This window comes from Sorex fumeus, unplaced genomic scaffold, assembly GCF_029834395.1.
Source record: "Sorex fumeus unplaced genomic scaffold, SorFum_2.1 ptg000061l, whole genome shotgun sequence".
Taxonomy (NCBI): Eukaryota; Metazoa; Chordata; class Mammalia; order Eulipotyphla; family Soricidae; genus Sorex; species Sorex fumeus.
Genome location: NW_026606118.1, coordinates 15016840 through 15035325, shown reverse-complemented (window position 1 = coordinate 15035325; position 18486 = coordinate 15016840). Strand labels below are relative to the sequence as shown.

General features: G+C 40.2%; 1 protein-coding gene across 5 annotated transcripts in view; it reads left to right on the top strand.

The window, feature by feature from the left end:
- The window catches only part of TAB2 (TGF-beta activated kinase 1 (MAP3K7) binding protein 2), a 76577-nt gene that overhangs the window by 45639 nt on the left and 12452 nt on the right, over positions 1 to 18486 (top strand). For all 5 annotated transcript variants that reach the window (XM_056125980.1, XM_056125977.1, XM_056125978.1 and 2 more), the window contains one exon: positions 3616 to 5110. In XM_056125980.1, coding sequence (XP_055981955.1) covers positions 3616 to 5110 — 1495 coding nt within the window. The remainder of the gene's footprint in view (positions 1 to 3615; positions 5111 to 18486) is intronic.

Below are 18486 nucleotides of genomic sequence, written 5' to 3'. Positions count from 1 at the left end.
ACGATCTGAGAATGGTTTTGTTTTGGTTTTTTTTTTTTTCATCTGTTTCTACAGAAAGTCGAGGAAAGTTGAAAGAGGAACTGAAAATAGGATTCAGAATCTTTCAGCTTTAAAGAGACTGCAGCTTAAAATCAGTAATTCTCAACTTTGCAAAAACTCATTCTGCCTCTTTTGATGTACTTACAGGAGACTAATATATTTTCCCAGTAAAAGCAACCAGGGCTTTTTGAGTATCAATGAATCAATCTAATTAATACTAGTCTTTTACTTCATATTTATTTCATTTATCAAAGAAGTTCAAATTTCATTCATTTTATCCTTAAAGACACTTCACCTTTTTCATTGTCAAAGCCAGTATATTCTACTGAGTGTACCAGTGTGTTTGGGCTATTAGGAAAATTGCTATTGAACACAGGGGTGCAAATAGCCTTCTGATTTCCTATTTTCTTATCTTCCGAATAAATGCCTACAAGTGATATTTCTGGAAAGAGTTTCCAAATACATGTACCAGCTTGAAAAAAGGGAAAAGGTACAAAATTGAGTTTGGTAAGGAATATATAATTTAGTTTGGCCAAGGAGATAGGAAGATAAGACCTTTAAAATATGTAGCGGTTATAGATGTCAACTTATAGATGTCAAGTTGACTCAAAACAAAAAAGTACCCAGCTAGGTTTGATGAAAAATAAGGTCATATTGCCATAATACAGAGCAATTAGTTGATAAAGATTGTGATGAATTTAAAGTTTTATTTGGAAACTTAACATTCCATTATGTATAGGCTTTTTATAGTATGAGAGATTTGAACTTTACGGGGGAAGAAAGAACAGCCAAGCAAATCTACCTTGCAGACCTTTCCTTTTTTATATTACCTATTCAGACTGTCCATTGTCATTTCTTAACAATACTTCAAGATTGCCTGCCGTTTCTGATCTTGGAGAGAGAGTACAATGGGTAGTGTGCTTGCCTTGCACGTGACCAACCCAAGATTGATCTCCAGCCTCCCATATGGGCCCCTAGTAGAAATAACTCCTGAGTGCAGAGGTGCAGAGCCGGGAGGAACTCCTGAGCTGAGCATTGCTGGCGTGCTCCACTCCCACCCCTCCCCCACCCCCCACACACATACCAAAAAAAATATATATTGCCTTTTCAGTTTCATATTCTTTGAATAAGATTCAGTTCATCAAACTGTGTATAAACATTTTAACTTACTCTTCTTTTCTGTGTAAAACTTCTTTCTGATTTGTAGCCAGACTGTATCAAGTAATAGTATATGGCTTTTCCGCATTTATTTCCACTTTCACAGTTATTTTGTTTTTTGGGTCATACCTGGCGATGCACAGGGGTTACTCCTGGCTCTGCACTCAGAAATCACTCCGGGCAGTGCTAAGGGGACCATATGGGATGCTGGGAATCGAACCTGGGTCGGCTGAGTGCAGAGTGCAAGGCAAAGGCTGTGCTATCGCTCCAGGCCCTCACAGTTATTTCTTATATTCTAATTTTTCTTCTTGTCAGAAAGCTCTTGCTGATTTTTATATGAAATGTCGATAGATTTAATATGCTTTTTAAGTAAGTTTACAACATTTCCAATACAGAATATCTCTAGCCATGTCTGCCTCGGACACCATGTTTAGGTCATATTGTTAATATCACATTGTGTTTGCTTTATTTATAGCATTTCCCTAACCAGAAATTTTTTATTAAACCAAGTTGTCCTATATATATTTTCTAGAGAATCCTTCAGATTTTATCACCCACGTGAACACAATTCTACAGTAGCCTGTTGGATTTCACTACTACTTAATATTTGACACCTATCTATTACTTAACACATGCTTATGTGCTTTACTCAAACTAGCTTTTCAAAAATTCTAATTGAGTTAAGATCTCCTTTAAGAATAGTTTGGGTTTGGGGCTGGAGTGATAGCACAGCAGGTAGGACGTTTGCCTTGAATATGGCCAACCCGGGTTCGATTCCCAGTATCCCATATGGTCTCCCAAGCACCACCAGGAGTAATTCCTGAGTTCAGAGCCAGGAGTAACCCCTGTGCATCGCTGAGTGTGAATAGTTCGGGTTTATATATAGGTGAGTTCCAGTCTCAGTGTTGTGCATATGTAAGAACTCGGTATGGTTTTTTAATGAAATATTTATGAGTAATGGTTAATTGGTCTGGTTCAAGCAATCTGGTTGGTTTAGGTTGGTTTTTATCATTTGTATTTTTCAGGGATAGTTACATATGGAGTTACCCAAAAGCAAGGATGTAGGAACTTGATATAAAAAGTTTGGTGGGGAAACTTGATTAGCTACTTGAAAAATCTTGATATGAAAACTTTACATAAAGACAGGAGCTGGAACAATAGTACAGCTTGTCTTACACAGGGCCAACCTGGGTTCAGTCCCTGGCACCCCATATGGTCCCCTAAGCACTGCCAGGGGTAATTACTGGATGGTGTCAGGAGCAATCCCTGAGTGTGCAAAAATCGAACAATTTATATAAAGGCAGAGATAGGACCTTGATAGGAATAGGTAGATATGGTATTATCAAAAGGCAGAGATTACTCTGAAGGCTGCTATGAATTTATATTTTATATGTCATATTTATATTTGATATGTGTAACTAACAGGGAGCATGCAAGCATTTGAGAAGAATTTTCAAACTTTTTAGGGCTAGAGAGATAGCATAGCAGGTAGATAGGATAGGTAGGTAGTATAGCAGTGTTTCCCAGGAGTAAGCTCTGAGTATTCCCTATGATATGACCCAAATGCAAGCAACAAGAATAACAAACTTAGAGGTGGGAGGGGGGGTATACTGGGGTTCTTGGTGGTGAAAAATGAGTATTGGTGAAGGGAAAGGTGTTTGATCATTGTATGACCGAGACTTAAACCTGAAAGCTTAGTAACTTTTCCCACAGTGATTCAATAAATAAATATAAAAAGAAAATAAATAAATAATTTAAAAAAAGAGAATAACAAACTTTTGTTTAAATGCCTCAAATATAATTTTTTAAGGTCTTTGGTTTTGAAAAGGTGCCTAGCACTTAGATGTACTGAATAATTATACAGTGTCAGAATTAAATAAATACCTATGGGTTCCGATGCTGAAAAATAACGTACTACAGAGGCCAGAGCGATAGTACAGTGGTATGGTTCTTGCCTAGCACACGGCCCACTGAGTTCGATCCCCAGCCCTGATATCGTCCCCCAAGCCCCATCAGGAGTGATTCCTGAGCCCAGAGCCAGGAGTAAGTAAGCCCTAAGCACTGCTGAGTGTGAACCCAAAACAAACAGAAATGTACTGTGTAGGTATGCATACACCAATTGCATCTGTACTGAATAGGTACAGACTTTTTAAAATTGTCTTTTTAAAATTAGTTTCAAAATGCAATCATTGTTTACAGAACAATGTCTTTGGGTCACTTTTAGATATAACTAGTTTTAGAGAATGAAATTTTTACATTAGTCATAGAGGGTTTTTAATTGAACCATTTGCACAAAAATAGCTCTCAGAAAGTTTCAACTATGTCTTGTATTTTTTAATCAAGTGCTAATCACTAATTTGGAAGTGATTGAGAATTGTCTTCTGACTACTGACATGAACCTGTCTTTATTTTTTATAGAATAATAATAACCTGGATGCGTGCTGTGCAGTTCTCTCTCAAGAGAGTACAAGGTATCTTTATGGTGAAGGAGACTTGAATTTTTCGGATGATTCTGGAATTTCTGGTCTACGCAATCACATGACTTCTCTCAACTTGGACTTACAGTCGCAGAATGTTTACCACCATGGAAGAGAAGGAAATAGAATGAATGGAAGTAGGACTCTGATGCACAGTATTAGTGATGGACAGCTTCAAGGTGGTCAGTCCAGTAATGAACTGTTCCAGCAGGAACCACAGACAGCACCAGCTCAAGTTCCTCAAGGCTTTAATGTTTTTGGAATATCCAGTACATCGGGTGCTTCAAATTCAACACCGCATCTTGGATTTCACTTAGGCAGCAAAGGAACATCTAACCTTTCTCAGACTCCCAGATTTAATCCCATTATGGTAACCTTAGCCCCAAATATCCAGACTGGTCGTAATACTCCTACATCTTTGCACATACATGGTGTACCTCCACCAGTACTTAATAGTCCACAGGGAAATTCTATCTATATTAGGCCTTACATTACAACTCCTAGTGGTACAACTCGACAGACACAGCAACATTCTGGCTGGGTATCTCAGTTTAATCCCATGAACCCTCAACAAGTCTATCAACCTTCACAACCTGGTCCCTGGACTACTTATCCTACATCTAATCCTCTGTCACATACCTCAGCCCAGCAGCCAAATCAGCAAGGCCACCAGACCTCTCATGTCTACATGCCTATCAGTTCGCCTACTACTCCACAGCCACCAACAATCCATTCATCTGGGAGCTCACAGTCTTCTGCCCATAGCCAATATAACATTCAGAATATTTCAACAGGACCGCGGAAAAACCAGATCGAAATCAAACTTGAACCCCCACAAAGAAACAGCTCTTCAAAACTGCGTTCTTCTGGAACTCGGACCCCCAGCACCTCCTCTTCAGTCAATAGCCAGACCTTAAATAGAAACCAGCCCACTGTTTACATAGCTGCCAGTCCCCCAAATACTGATGAGGTGATGTCCCGTAGCCAACCGAAAGTCTATATTTCCGCTAATGCCACAGGAGATGAGCAGATCATGAGGAACCAGCCTACCCTCTTCATTTCCACGAACTCGGGTGCATCTGCTGCCTCCAGGAACATGTCTGGGCAAGTGAGCATGGGTCCTGCCTTCATTCATCACCACCCTCCCAAAAGTCGAGCCATCGGCAATAACTCTGCAACTTCTCCTCGAGTTGTGGTTACTCAACCCAATACAAAATATACTTTCAAAATTACAGTTTCTCCCAATAAGCCCCCTGCAGTTTCACCCGGGGTGGTGTCCCCTACCTTTGAACTTACAAATATTCTAAACCATCCTGACCATTATGTAGAAACAGAGAACATTCAGCACCTCACGGACCCTGCTTTAGCACACGTGGATAGAATAAGTGAAGGACGAAAGTTGAGTATGGGATCTGACGATGCTGCCTACACACAAGGTAATAATAGCAAATATGGAGTCATTTTCTGTGCTTGGTATATGACATATATTTGATTTCACTCCAGAAGAGGGTAGTGGCCGTTACTACGTCACCTTTCAAATGTTGCCGCGAATAACACTTTCTTAGACTCTGATGATTCATCTAAGTTCTGAATTTTAATTTTATTACATAGAGTTTGAATGAGTCACCAGATTTTTAGAATAATCAACTGTGGTTTGTTTGCTAATTTGTTTTCCTAATTTCATAACACTTCCCAGTCATTCTTAATCTGTGGTGATGCTGAATTTCCCTGTAAAATTTTTGCAAATAGAGGCTAGAGAGACAGTATGACAGGTAAGGCTCTTGCAACCCGGATTTGATCCCACATAATAGTCCCCTGAGCATGCTAGGTGTGACCCCTGAGCACAGCTAGGTGTAGCCCAAACCCACAAATTTTTTTAAACCTTTTACAGTAAATTTTTGCAGATAAAGATTTATTAAAAATAAGCATTTAGGGGCTGGAGCAATAGCACAGCAGGTAGGGCATCTGCCTTGCACGCGGCCAACCCGGGTTTGATTCCCAGCATCCCATATGGTCCCCTGAGCACCACCAGGGATAATTCCTGAGTGCAGAGCGAGGAGGAACCCCTGTGTATCACCAGGTGTGACCCAAAAAGCCAAAAAAAATTTTTGTTTTAAAAATAAGCATTCAGTAAGAATAAATCTGATTAGTTGATTAAAGAATGTCCAGGGCTCAGTCCAAACTTGCTCTAATAGAATCTGAAGGGTAAAAACCAGTCCTCTCTCTCTCTCTCTCTCTCTCTCTCTCTCTCTCTCTCTCTCTCTCTCTCTCTGGGTTTTTGCTAGTATTGCTTTCAGCATCACCACAAATTAGTGTTTAATTGATACATCAGGTTTGTCTGAAAAAGGTTTAGAAAGTTCCCCCCAACTTACTCTTCCTCAGATCAATCTTCCTTCCCATCTCAATTAATAACGTTTTTCTTCTTTTTTTTAAATTCTTTATTAGTGAATCACCGTGGGGTACAGTTACAGACTTACAGACTTTCATGCTTGCGCTTCAGTCGTACAATGGTTGAGTACCCATTCCTCCACCAGTGTCCATTCTTCACCACCAATGGTTCCAGGATCCCTCCCACTACCCCCGCCCCATCCCCTCCAACCTCTGTGGCAGGGCATTCCCTTTTGTTCTCTCTTTCCTTTTGGGTGTTGTGGTTTGCAGTAGAGGTATTAAGTGACCATCATGCTCGGTCTATAGTCTACTTTCAGTCCACATCTCCCATGCCGAGCAGGCCCTCCTAGCACTCTTTTGGTGGTCCCTTCTCTATCTGAACTGTCTTTTCCCCCCAGTATGCGAGGCCGGCTTCTAAGCTGTGGAGTAATCCTCCTGGTACTTATCTCTACTGTTCTTGAGTGTTAGTCTCCCATTCTGTTACTTTATATTCCACAGATCAGTGCAGTCTTTCTTTGTCTGTCCCTCTCTTTCTGACTCATTTCACTTAACATGATACTTTCCAGGTTGACCTATCTATGTGCAAATTTCATGGCTTCATCTTTTCTAACAGTTGCATACTGTTCCATTGTGTAGATGTACCAAAGTTTCTTTAACCAGTCATCTGTTCTCGGGCACTTGGGTTTTTTCCAGATTCTGGCTATTGTAAACAGTGCTGCAATGAACATATAAGTGCAGACGTCTTTTCTACTATACATTTTTGCATCTCCGGGATATATTCGCAGAACTGCTGGGATATTGCTGTGGTATTGCTGGGTCAAATGGGAGCTCAATTTCTGATTTTTTTGAGAAGTGTCCATACTGTTTTCCAAAAGGGCTGAACCAGTCGGCATTCCCACTAGCAGTAAAAGAGAGAATCCCAGTTGCTTTTATTCTTTTGGATATGGGTCAGTCTCTGTGGTGTGAGATGGTATCTCATTATTGTTTTGATCTACATCTTCCTGATATTTAGTGATAAGGAGCATTTTTTCATGTGTCGTTTGGCCATTTGGATTTCTTCTTTGAGAAAGTTTCTGTTCATTTCATCACCCCATTTTCTGATGGGGTTGGATGTTTTCTTTTTGTGGAGTTCAACCAGTGCCTTGTAAATCCTTGATATCAACTCCTTATCAGATGAGTATTGGGTGAATATCCGTTCCCATTCTGTAGACTGTCTTTGTATTTTGGTCACTATCTTTTGAGGTGCAGAAGCTTCTCAGTTTAAGGTAGTCCCATTTGTTTATCTTTGTTTCCATTTGCTTGGCCAATGGTGTGTCACCTTTCACTGTCTCTGTAACTGTCCTCCCGTTGTTCATCGATTTTGCTCTAGTGGGCCCAGTAACATTGTGAGACTTGTTACCGTGTTGTTACTGTGTTTGGTATATTGAATACGTAGCGGGTAGCTTGCCAGGCTTTGCCTTGCGGGCGAGATACTCTCAGTAGCTTGCTGGGCTCTCCCAGAGGGGCAGAGGAATCGAACTCAGGTCAGCCATGTTGGCTGCATGCAAGGCAAACGCCCTACCCGCTGTGCTATCACTCCAGCCCCATGTCACCTTTAAAGATACCTTTAGCTTCAGTGTCATGGAGGGTTTTGCCGACCTTGTCTTCAATGTATCTGATGGATTCTGGTCTGATGTTGAGGTCTTTAATCCATTTTTATCTGATTTTTTGTGCATGGTGTTAGGCAGAGGTCTGAGGCCATTTTTTTTGCATGTAGCTGGATGACTTTTTTTTGTTGTTGTTATTTTGTTTTGGGATTTTTGTTGTTGATGTTATTTTATTGGGGGGAGCAGTTTGAGCCATACCTGGTGGTGTGCAGGACTTATTCCTAGCTCTGTACTCAGGGATCTTTTGTATTCAGAGGACCACATGGGGTGCTGAGGATCAAACCTGGGTCTGCTGGGTGCAAAGCAAGCACCCTACCCACTGTACTCTTTCTCTGACCCCGTGAGTTCCTTTTTCAATGATTAGGGTAGAAATTTCATGAACACCTTTGATTGCTTCCTTTTATATGCTGTGTCTATTAACTAAATATTATTAATGCTAACTTTTAAAGGGTATCAAGAATCTATCTCTTCTTACCATCCCCATTGTCATCTCTGGGGTCTGAGCTACCAACTCTCAGTGGAATATTGCTCTATTCTGTCATGTTCATATTTACCTCCGAATAGTCTTTCCACTCAGCTGCCAGAAAGGTCGTTCCAAAAACATAAGCCTGGGCCGAGGTAGGCCTGTGGGAGAGCACTTGCCTTGCATGTGTGAGGCCCTGGGTCCCAGGCACTGCCCGCATTGCCAAAAAAAGTAAAAAACGGCAGGTTCTGTCACTCCTCTGAGTATCATGGCTGTCCCTTATTCAAGGAAAAGCTGCAGCGCTTTACATGAGCCGCTGCCCCTCCCATCTCTCTCCATCACAGCCTCATTTGCTCTGTTCCAGTCGACTAACCTCTTGGTATTCCTTGAGTCTTGGCTTTTAAATCACTTTTTCAGAGCCAGAGAAATAACACAGGAGGTTAAGGCCTTGCCGTCAGGTGCTTCAGCTAACCCTGGTTGGTTCTCCCTAACTGAACCTGGTCCCCCCCAGGTTCACTGAGCACAGAGCTACAAGGAACTTCTGAGTACCGCTAACTGTAGTACAGCTCCCCTCCCCAAACACTTCTTCAATAACACTGTCCTTGGTCTGACCCAAGGCCCTTGCTCTTGCCCTTCACTAGCATTTTTTTTCTCTCCTTTTCATTTGTATTCATTAGGGGGAAGAATGCATGATCTAATGTTAAATATATAATATGACTGCAGAAGGTATACTATGTGCTGGGCACGATTCTAACTGCCAATTTATTTCTCATAACGAGTGATAAAGTGTGCACTGTATCACTCTGTATTAGGAGCGAGTAGGTTAATTCATTGTCCACGCACAGATGGCAGGTCAAGATTCTAACAACAAAACCCATATTTCTTTTTTCTTTTTATGTTTTGGTTTGGGGGCCACACCCAGCTATTCTCGGGACTTCCTGCTGGCTCTGTGTTCAGGAATCACTCCTGTGGGTGCTCAGGGAATCATGTGGAGTGTCGGGGAGCTAACTTGGGCTAGCTGGACTAGCTCTTCACTTCGGCCCCAAGAGCCCACATTCTAACCATGACACTCATTTCTTTCGACACTTAAACCTGGGAAGGTGTTTCAACTTTATCTTCTAGCACCATAAAATGTGCCCTAATACTCCACTGTGGAAGTCACATGTGCCTAGTGAGAAGTTTATAGCTTAGAGATCACACAAAAGAACTAAGTCTATGATATGAAAGAAAGAAAAAAATATGTAGCTGTAAGAAATAACTTGAAACAAAAAGTGGAAGGTATAGGAAACATTTCCTGAAGGCACCCTCAAGGGTGTTTTTTTGTTGTTGTTGTTAAATGCCAATTAAGTGAATACCCTTACCAAAAAAGCAGTTTTCCAGTTGCCACTCAGATGACCTCTCTCCCCTGACAGTTTTCAGCCTCTTTGACATCCATAATATGTTTTTTAAACATACGTACATACATGGTCACCGTCACTGTCCTCCCGTTGTTCCATCGATTTGCTCGAGCGGGCCCAGTAACATTGTGATACTTCTTACTGTGTTTGGCATATCCAGTACATCACGGGTAGCTTGCCAGGCTTTGCATTGAGTGAGACTCAGTCCCCAGCCCTTCATGATCCCTACCACCACCTACCCAGCACCACAAGGCATGGGCCCAAAAAAAACTAAAAGATAAAAAGTGGTAAATTAATGAACTTCTATCAGGACCCTACTCATCTCAGCACCAGCTCCACTCTCGTCCCTAAAAGAAATAATATTGAATCCTTGAAGAATTACAGGCATTGGGCAGAAGAAATTAAACAGCAGGCAAGGCACATGCTGGGAGTGATCACTGATCACAAAGCCAGAAATAAATGGGGGGACCACTGTGTGTGTATGTGTGTGTGTGTGTGTGTGTGTGTGTGTGTGTGTGTGTGTGTGTGTGATGTATGTTGCTTTTGACTATTTTGCAAAAAGAATTACAGGCATAAGAGACAAAAAAGTGTCAGATTGTGTGTGTGTGTGTATGTGTTGTATGTGGCAGGGGATAGGTTAGGGGGAAATGTCTATTTAAAGTCTGCAGCTATGAAGGATTCTTACTTTACCTGCATGAGGTTTCTGGTCAAATTAACCCTAATTTATGAAAAGTAACAATACTTTATTATTCACTCTACTCTTGAGACCTTCTGATGTCCTCTCTCATTCATAGAAGTCTGTTGTCTATAATATTGGCAACTTGTATAGGAGAATTTATAAGGAGAATGAAAACATCTGTCATTCAAACCAGTTATCCTGGTAAAGTGGGCAGGTATTTCGTTGCAGTAACCAGAGGCACTCACCAAATTTAATTGCCAACTAATATAAAAGTTGAGTCCTCTTTATTATCTCTGTAAAAGTCCATATTTGGTCTTGATGTAGCCATTTAATTGCTCTGTTTTTAAGCATAAATGTAAAGACAAACATTTTTAATACTTTAGTACTTACTTTTCCAGTTGTATTTTTTGATCACATCTATTGTTCAGCATTAGTATTTAAGTGAAGTATTTAAAAAGGCAATAGGTCTTTGAGTCTAAAATAATCTAAAATAGAACAGCAAATAAGAAGTATAAAATGATAGCAACTACTTGAACTTTGTTTTCTCAGTTCTTAATTTTTTTCATAAGCATTTACCATCCTAATATTTTTCTATAATGAGATGTAATAAAAATGCTGATTGTGTGGCCAGAGTGAGAGTACAGCAGGTAAGATGCTTGTCTTGCACGTGGCTGCTTGTTTTCTTGTTTGTCTCATGCCTGTGCATTGCCGACTACCTGTACCATCCTTTTTTGAGTTAAGCATCCTCAGCATGGTTCTCTGAAGACCGTGTTTCTCTGAGAGCTCGCTGAGTCTCTCGGTAGTGTGTGAAAGAGCCTTTGTGCCATTATCTCCACTGGGCTTTGTGGGCTCTCGCAGCTTCCCCATTGACTCCCTTGCCCTGAGAGACTCACTGTGAGTCAGAGATTGGACTTTGCATCCCTGCTGGTCCTTACCCAGTGACAGGAGGTATAATTATTTACAGTTTGATGTGCAGTGATTAGAGCCGTCACATGGCCGCTTACGCAGTTCAGGGTACAGGGGAGTTCAGGGTACAAGCGAGAGCCAGCAGTTATGGACGCAGGGTGTGGACCTGGGCCTGGAACGTGTAGTGCGCAAGCAGAGGGTCTGAGTTGTGGGTGTGGACCTGCCAAGGTGGCCAGGCGACATGCACGGAGGCTGCCGGGACTCTGAAGGGAGGAGAATCCGCTTCCCATTCCCAAAAGGCCCCCAGACAGGCTGATTCTTGGCATCCTAGTGGCTCTGAGGATGCATTGTGATTTTATTTGCATTTCTCTGGTGACTAATGATATCAAGGATCATTTCACTTGATTGTTTTCCATTTGCATATTTTCTTTGGAGAAATGCCTATGTGTGTCTTTTGACTATTTCGTTTTATTGTGATAAATGTGTGTGTATTTTGTGTGTGTGTGTGTGTGTGTGTGTGTGTGTATGTCTTTTATGTGTGTCTTTTGACTATTTCGTTTTATTGTGATACAGTGATATGGAGATGGCTGCTAACCCACGGCATGGGGGATGGCTGATCTCCTTTTACTTATTTTTATTTCCCTTTAAGAATAGGATTCTTTTGTCTTTTATTACTGTGTAATATGAATTCCTTGTATATTTTGGATTTAAATCCCTTAGCTGACACCTTTTTTTTTTCCCATTCTGAGTTTTTTCACTTTCTTGATAGTATCCTTTGAAACATATTTTTTTAATTTTGCTGGTTTAGTTTCTGTTTCTCTTCTCCTTAGAGAAAGATTGCTTTTATAACCCCCAACACACAAAAAAACGATTTGAAAAAGTATGTAATAAAAAATTCACCAACCAGACAAGTAGCTCTGTTAGACAAGAGTCCAGAGTTCATTTTATTTTTTTTTTGAATTTCAAATAATTTATTCCATTAAGCATACAGTTTTGGTTTCTCCAAGATTTCCTTCTGTGTGTCATGTAGACACTTATCTAGAAAAATAATTCCTAAATGTAACACCAGTGATTTTTTTTTATATGTATAGCCCTTTCAGAGTTCATTTTAGATTCTTCCTAGCGAATGAAATTGTATCAATTGTATCAAGCACAATTTCAGATATATACCTCTTTTTTAATACAAATGGAAGGTAGTGCTGTGCTTTTTGACTATCGTTTTTTTCTTTATTCCTTTGAGCGTATTCATTATCAGCAAGTACAGATCTGGGTGGATGTTTTGTTTTGTTTTATTCCAATGACTACATGGATTACAATATAACTAGTCCTTTTTAATGTATCTTAAAGTAGTTGCTGATCTTTAATAAGTACATTGTGTGTTTGTGTGCAAATACGTGCTGCTCGATTACTAAGAGATTGCTCTTTCTGAGGACATGTGTTACTATTGATGGATGTATCATCTAGCTTTGACAGTGCTAGACTAGTTATCTACAGAACAACAAAGGCTTGGGGGCTAGGTAGAGCTCATGTCTTACGTCACTCGGCCACCCCCCAGCACCACAGAACAAAAATACTACACACTGACTCCCCACTCCAACATTCCCCCCAGCTCTTGGTAACCAAGTAAACAGGCAAACAAATAATGTTTTTAATTTATAGTTCGTACTACTTTGCTGTAATAGATAAGGTGGTAGGCTTGGTTCTGCATTGTCATTCATAGCCCCAGAGGAAAGACCTCATTTTTATGTATCCATGATTATTCCTGCAAGTCCGTGGAAGTATACGAACCAGCACCAACTCTGAAGCGTTTACCTTGAAGCATGTTACTTATTAGCTAAAATAGGTCACAGAGCCACATCTCAATCAAGGTAGAATACTGCCATATACCTGAAAGGCAGAGTCAAAAATATTTTAAGGGTGCTGATACCTGCCACAGCATACATTATCAGTTTCAGTTTTGAGACTATTAAGCAGGTTCTGCCAGTTTAGAACCCCATATTTACAGATGGGTAACATTGTAAGCAGTATTTTATAAATGCTCTTTTTTCCCCTCCACCCATATGTAGGTGATTGGGGTGGGGGGGGTGGGTACATCTTTGTCAGTTTGGTAGAAAAATGTGGGTTGTTTTTTGTTTTGTTTTGTTTTCAATTTACTTCTTTAAATATGAGTGAGGTTCAGTATCTTCAAGCTATTTGTGTTTCTTACTTTGTGCTGTAGTTTCATGGTGCGGTTTGTTTGGGGTATTTTTTTTTTTTGCGTCACACCTAATGATAATGGGTCTGAAACCCAGGCCTCCTACTAACAGGGCGTATACTCAGGCGGTGGAGTTCTTTGACCACTGGACTTATTTTTATAAGATGCCCCATCTGGTCTTTTCTAACTTTGAATTTGGTCAGTAAATTTTGTTTCGTGTACAAATTTTTTAACTTTTATATATTTAAACTCACCAGTCTTTTCACCAACCCCCACCCCTTTCTGTGTTTTGTCATATCTAGAAAGTTCTTCATTTCAAGATTTAGGGAGAAAAAAAAAAGTAACATTTCCTTAGAGATTTTTTTATACTGCACAGTTCTCTCATGGTATCTCTTCAAAGACTTGAAAGTAGCTGACATCCCCCCTTTCAAAGCATAACTTGTTCTAACTTATGTAAATATCCCCAGTACGTATAATGTTTTATCCAGTGTTATTTGCGGCTTTTTCAGTGTTCCTCGATCAGTTTTCTTTTTCTCTTAAGCAAAAAATTTTAGACAATGCCTATGTTAGTAACATAAGATTAAGTACAGGATCTTAGATATAAATAAATGTCAGTGAAGTGTTATCTAGCAGAGACCGATCACATCTATTATATCTGTTGCCCAAATTAATGGGTTAGTTACAACACAGTTGGAAGATCTGATTTTTTTTTTTCTTTTTGGGTCACACCTGGCAATGCACGGGGATTTACTCCTGTCTCTGCACTCAGGAGTTACTCCTGGCAGTGCTCAGGGGACCATATGAGATGTTGGGAATCAAACCCAGGTCGGCCACGTGCAAGGCAAACACCCTACCCTCTGCGCTATCACTCCAGCCCCTGGAAGATCTGATTTTAAACTGTCTTTAAAGTGTCATGATAGGGCTGAAGGATTAATATAGTGGGGAAGGCACTTGCCTTGCACACAGCTGACCTGGGTTCAATTCCCAGCACCACATATGACCCCTTTGAGCCCACCAGGAGAAAGCCCGGAGCACTGCCACGTGTTGTCCCCAAAACAAAATAATAGTAATAATTGGCATCTGAATCTTTTGTGTCTAGATCACCAAATAGGTGACTTTAATCACACAGGGTTTATAAGACACTGGTTATGAACAGTAAACAGAAAAACCTTATTTTAGATGCTGTTTTAGATGTTTTAGATACCACTTCTTAAGTATAGTGATTTAGGCTTATGAAATTATCATGAGGACCAAGGATGTGGGTTTAGTGGCAGAGCCAGATACCTCCTTTCATGTGGAGGGCCTGAGGGGTCACTGGCCTCCAGCACCTCAGGAAGCTCAAAAAAAAAAAAAAATTTAAATAGTCATGATATACAAAAAATATTAAAAAATACTAGAAATAACTATTTTAGTGGAAAAATTTCTCTTTAAGCCGAAGATTTCTGTATCTATTAATAAAAACATTATCTCACAGTGATTTATTAAAATAAAAAGTATTAAAAATACATGATAATATTTTCCAGCAATAAGGTAAAAGGTAAAGGCCCTCCCGTTGATCATCGATTTGCTCGAGCGGGCCCAGTAGTATTTTTAATATGCATCTATTCCACTTTTTTAACTCATGAAAAAGCTGTACGTTAATTTACATTATAGAAAACCAAGAATTGGTATCACTTATATCACCTGGAACTTCAAATGTGTTTTCCTAATGCAAAGTTGGCTAGTTGTTTTCTATTACTCACTGAAAATAATAATTGGGTAAAGACTGCTCCTGAAATTGCTACAATAAACTTCTAGAATGCCTCTTGAAGTTTAAGCTCCCGATTTAAATTCCATAATAGTTATTTTATCAACCACAAGAGGGAGTTGCATGCTTAGATTACCTTCGCCATTACAATTTTGATTTGCTCGTGTTCTCCCTTGAACACACATCTCGCGCTTGTCTCTGTTTCTTGCCTCGTTCCGCTCTGGAGAAGCCTGTGTCCTCTCTTGAACACACACTTCCCCCTTTCTCTCTCCTCACAGATGTTTCAATAAAAAAAAACTATCGTGCTTTGCAAAAAGATCATAAAATACTAATTTGTCTGAAAGAGAATTTTTAAAAAGTACCGAATGGTTTTTGTTTTCTTGGTGGTGGAGTGTTGGTTTTGAGTTTTGGTCTGTGGTTTAGAGGATAAGGTCGATAAGATTAGAAAACTAAAGGTGTTGGTTGTTAGATGATTAAGTCATTAACATGTCGTTACATTTTGTAGAAGTAGAATATAAAAAAAGAGATCTATGCAGTCACAGTAACTTAAAGGCCTGCCTTATTTCCAAACATATTAAATTGCATTCCAGGCCAGAGAGTACAGGCCCTTGCCTTGCAGATGACTGATCCGGGTTCAATCCCTGCTGCCCCATAAGCCTCCAAGCCCTACCAAGAGTGATTCCTGAGCGCAGCGTCAGGAGTAAGCCCTGCGCACTACTGGGTATGGCACAAAAACCAAAGCAAAGGACAAACAAAGGGGAAAAAAAAAACCTAGACATTCCAAACCGACTTTAATGTAAATTAAAAAGAGAGAGACAAGTGCCCCACGATCCCCACCAGGAATGATCCCTGAACACAGACCCAGGCAACCGCTGAGCACTGCCAGTTCAAAAAAGCAAAAATAAAGTCAAGCTTAAGGTTTCATTTCATTGGTGTTTCTGTTCCTTGGACTTTAAAATCAGTGTTTTGCTCTGCTATATCCTTTTGAGGTCTAATTTATGTCATTTTGCACTAATACATGTGTATCAAATGCCTGTGACTTTCATGACTGAAACTCATGAAATTTCTTGGTATTAGATACTAAGTGGTACTAAATTAATTTTCATTATTGCCTTCAGAGATGTTGAGATTTAGTGGAGAGCTTGAAAATTCTAAAATGATTATTTAAGATGTTCAACTGTGAATTGGATTTATCTAACTAAAAAAAATTCTCCTTTAGGGTAATAATGATTTATAAATATATAGTAGTAATAGTACATAAGCTCTCAAAAATATGTAAGTGCCTTTGTTTCTTCATTCATGTGTCATTCATGGTATAAAATTTATTTAATGCTCTTTGAATAGGTAGTACAAAAATTAACTTACACTCCATTACTATTTTGTGTGTGTGTCATTATTAGTGTTTTTTTTTTTTGTTAGTGATTAGTGAAACACCATGAGGTACAGTTGTAGACTTACAGATTTTTGTGCTTGGGTTTCAGTTATACAATGATCCAGTACCCATCCCTCCACCATTTACACCCATTCTCCATCATTTACTTTTTTTTTTTAATTTTTGTTAGTGAAACACCATGAGGTACAGTTGTAGATTTACAAATTTTTGTGCTTGGGTTTCAGTTGTACAATGATCAAACACCCATCCCTCCACCAGTGCCCATTATCCACCACCACGGGTCCCAATATCCCTCCCATCCTTACCCCCCCCCCCCCCCATCCCACCCTACCTCTGTGGCAGGATATGCCCTTTTGTTCTCTCTCTCCTTTTGGGTGTTGTGGTTTGCAAAAGAGGCATTGACACTCCATTACTATTCAGGTGGCCTTAGATACCAGAGCCATAAAAGTTTAATGTATTTTTTTTGGCTGGATAAACTATTCCAATGCAAATATCACAGGCTGCCACACAATCTTGACCCATGCCTTATTAATAAGGGTTAGTTCCTTGCTTGTTTGTATACATACATGTTTATATTTTCTGTATCTGTAATCTATATAATGCTTCTGTGTGTAGACAGAATTCTAGGACTCTTTTCTTATCATCTTAGCTTCACATTCAGTAGGGCCTCCCATTTTGTTCTTGCTGTTTGTTTTGGGACTCCATCGAGTGGTCTCAGGGCTTACTCCTGACTCTGAGCTCAGGTCACTCGGGGATCATAGGCTGTACCCCAGTTTGCTCTATTGTCCCTCCAGTCCCAGAACCTTTAGCTTTAGAACTAGTTTCTCACACAAGACTAGAGAGATCAAGCGGATAGGGCATTTGCCTTGCATATGGCTGACCTGGGTTCAATCCCAACACCCCTGAGCCCCACCAGGAGAGATCTCTCAGCACAGGCAGGAGTAAGCCTTGAGCATAGCCAGGTATGGCAGAAAACACCCTAGTTTCTCCCTTAAGTTCTGAAAGTCCCTTTTAATATAGAAATTCCCGGTTTCTGTATTTCTCCTTGTAATTTCTCTTACTCGGCTCTTCATCCTAGACCAAATTTAAATATATAATAAAAATTTTTTTAAGTTTTGTTCATTATAAAATTTTCCATTCAGCAGTGATTTTTTTATAAGTAATTCTTTCTCTGATTGCTTTAAAATCACAGGTTGTTTGTTAGCATTTTATTGTCTTGAGTTTCTTAATGATGTTAATTAGGAGTTTAAATTCCCCTGAATTATTTCCAGTAACTCTGGGTTTAGTCTTTCTCTGTTTACCTGTAAGATCTTTCACTTGTCAGATGTTCCTCAGGCTTGTGTTAATCCTTGACTTTTGAGTCCTGTTTGGTATGAAGGCATCCCAAAACTTGTAGAAGGCCTGAGAGTTCGTATAGGGGCTAAGTCATATATCTGGCATCAACCAACCCCAGTTTGATCCCCTAGAGCCACACAAGTCCCAGACAGAGGTGGGAGTATCCCCAAACACCACTAGGTATGACCCCAAACTCCTCCCCAGAGAGAAAATGACTTTTCCCTTGACAGATTCCTTTGTGAGAAGCTAGCCAGTACCAGGCTCAACCCTCACCCCCACCCCCGCCCCATCCTTGTGGTTAGGTATTAACTTGAGACCCCCTGCACTATTTTTCTAGCCCCCGTACATGTTTGGAAGGGCCTTAAGGGGCTGGAAAAAGAGTGCAGGGGGATTAGGCACTTGGTTTTCGTGCAATCAACCCCATTTCAGTCCCTGACACTGCACTTGGTGCCTAAGCACCACCAGCAGTGAACCCTGGGTGTGCCACGTATGGCCCCATTCTTTGCTTCTGCTTCCTGTTACCAGTATTCTCAAGCTTCTTGGGTTCTGTGGGGCAAATTAATTGCATCTGTTTGCAGTGCCCTCTGGCCTGTGTGGCAATAGATAGGTTTTCTTCACCCTCCTTCATTGGTTTGTGCCATTTTATCAACTTTGTCTTTTAGAA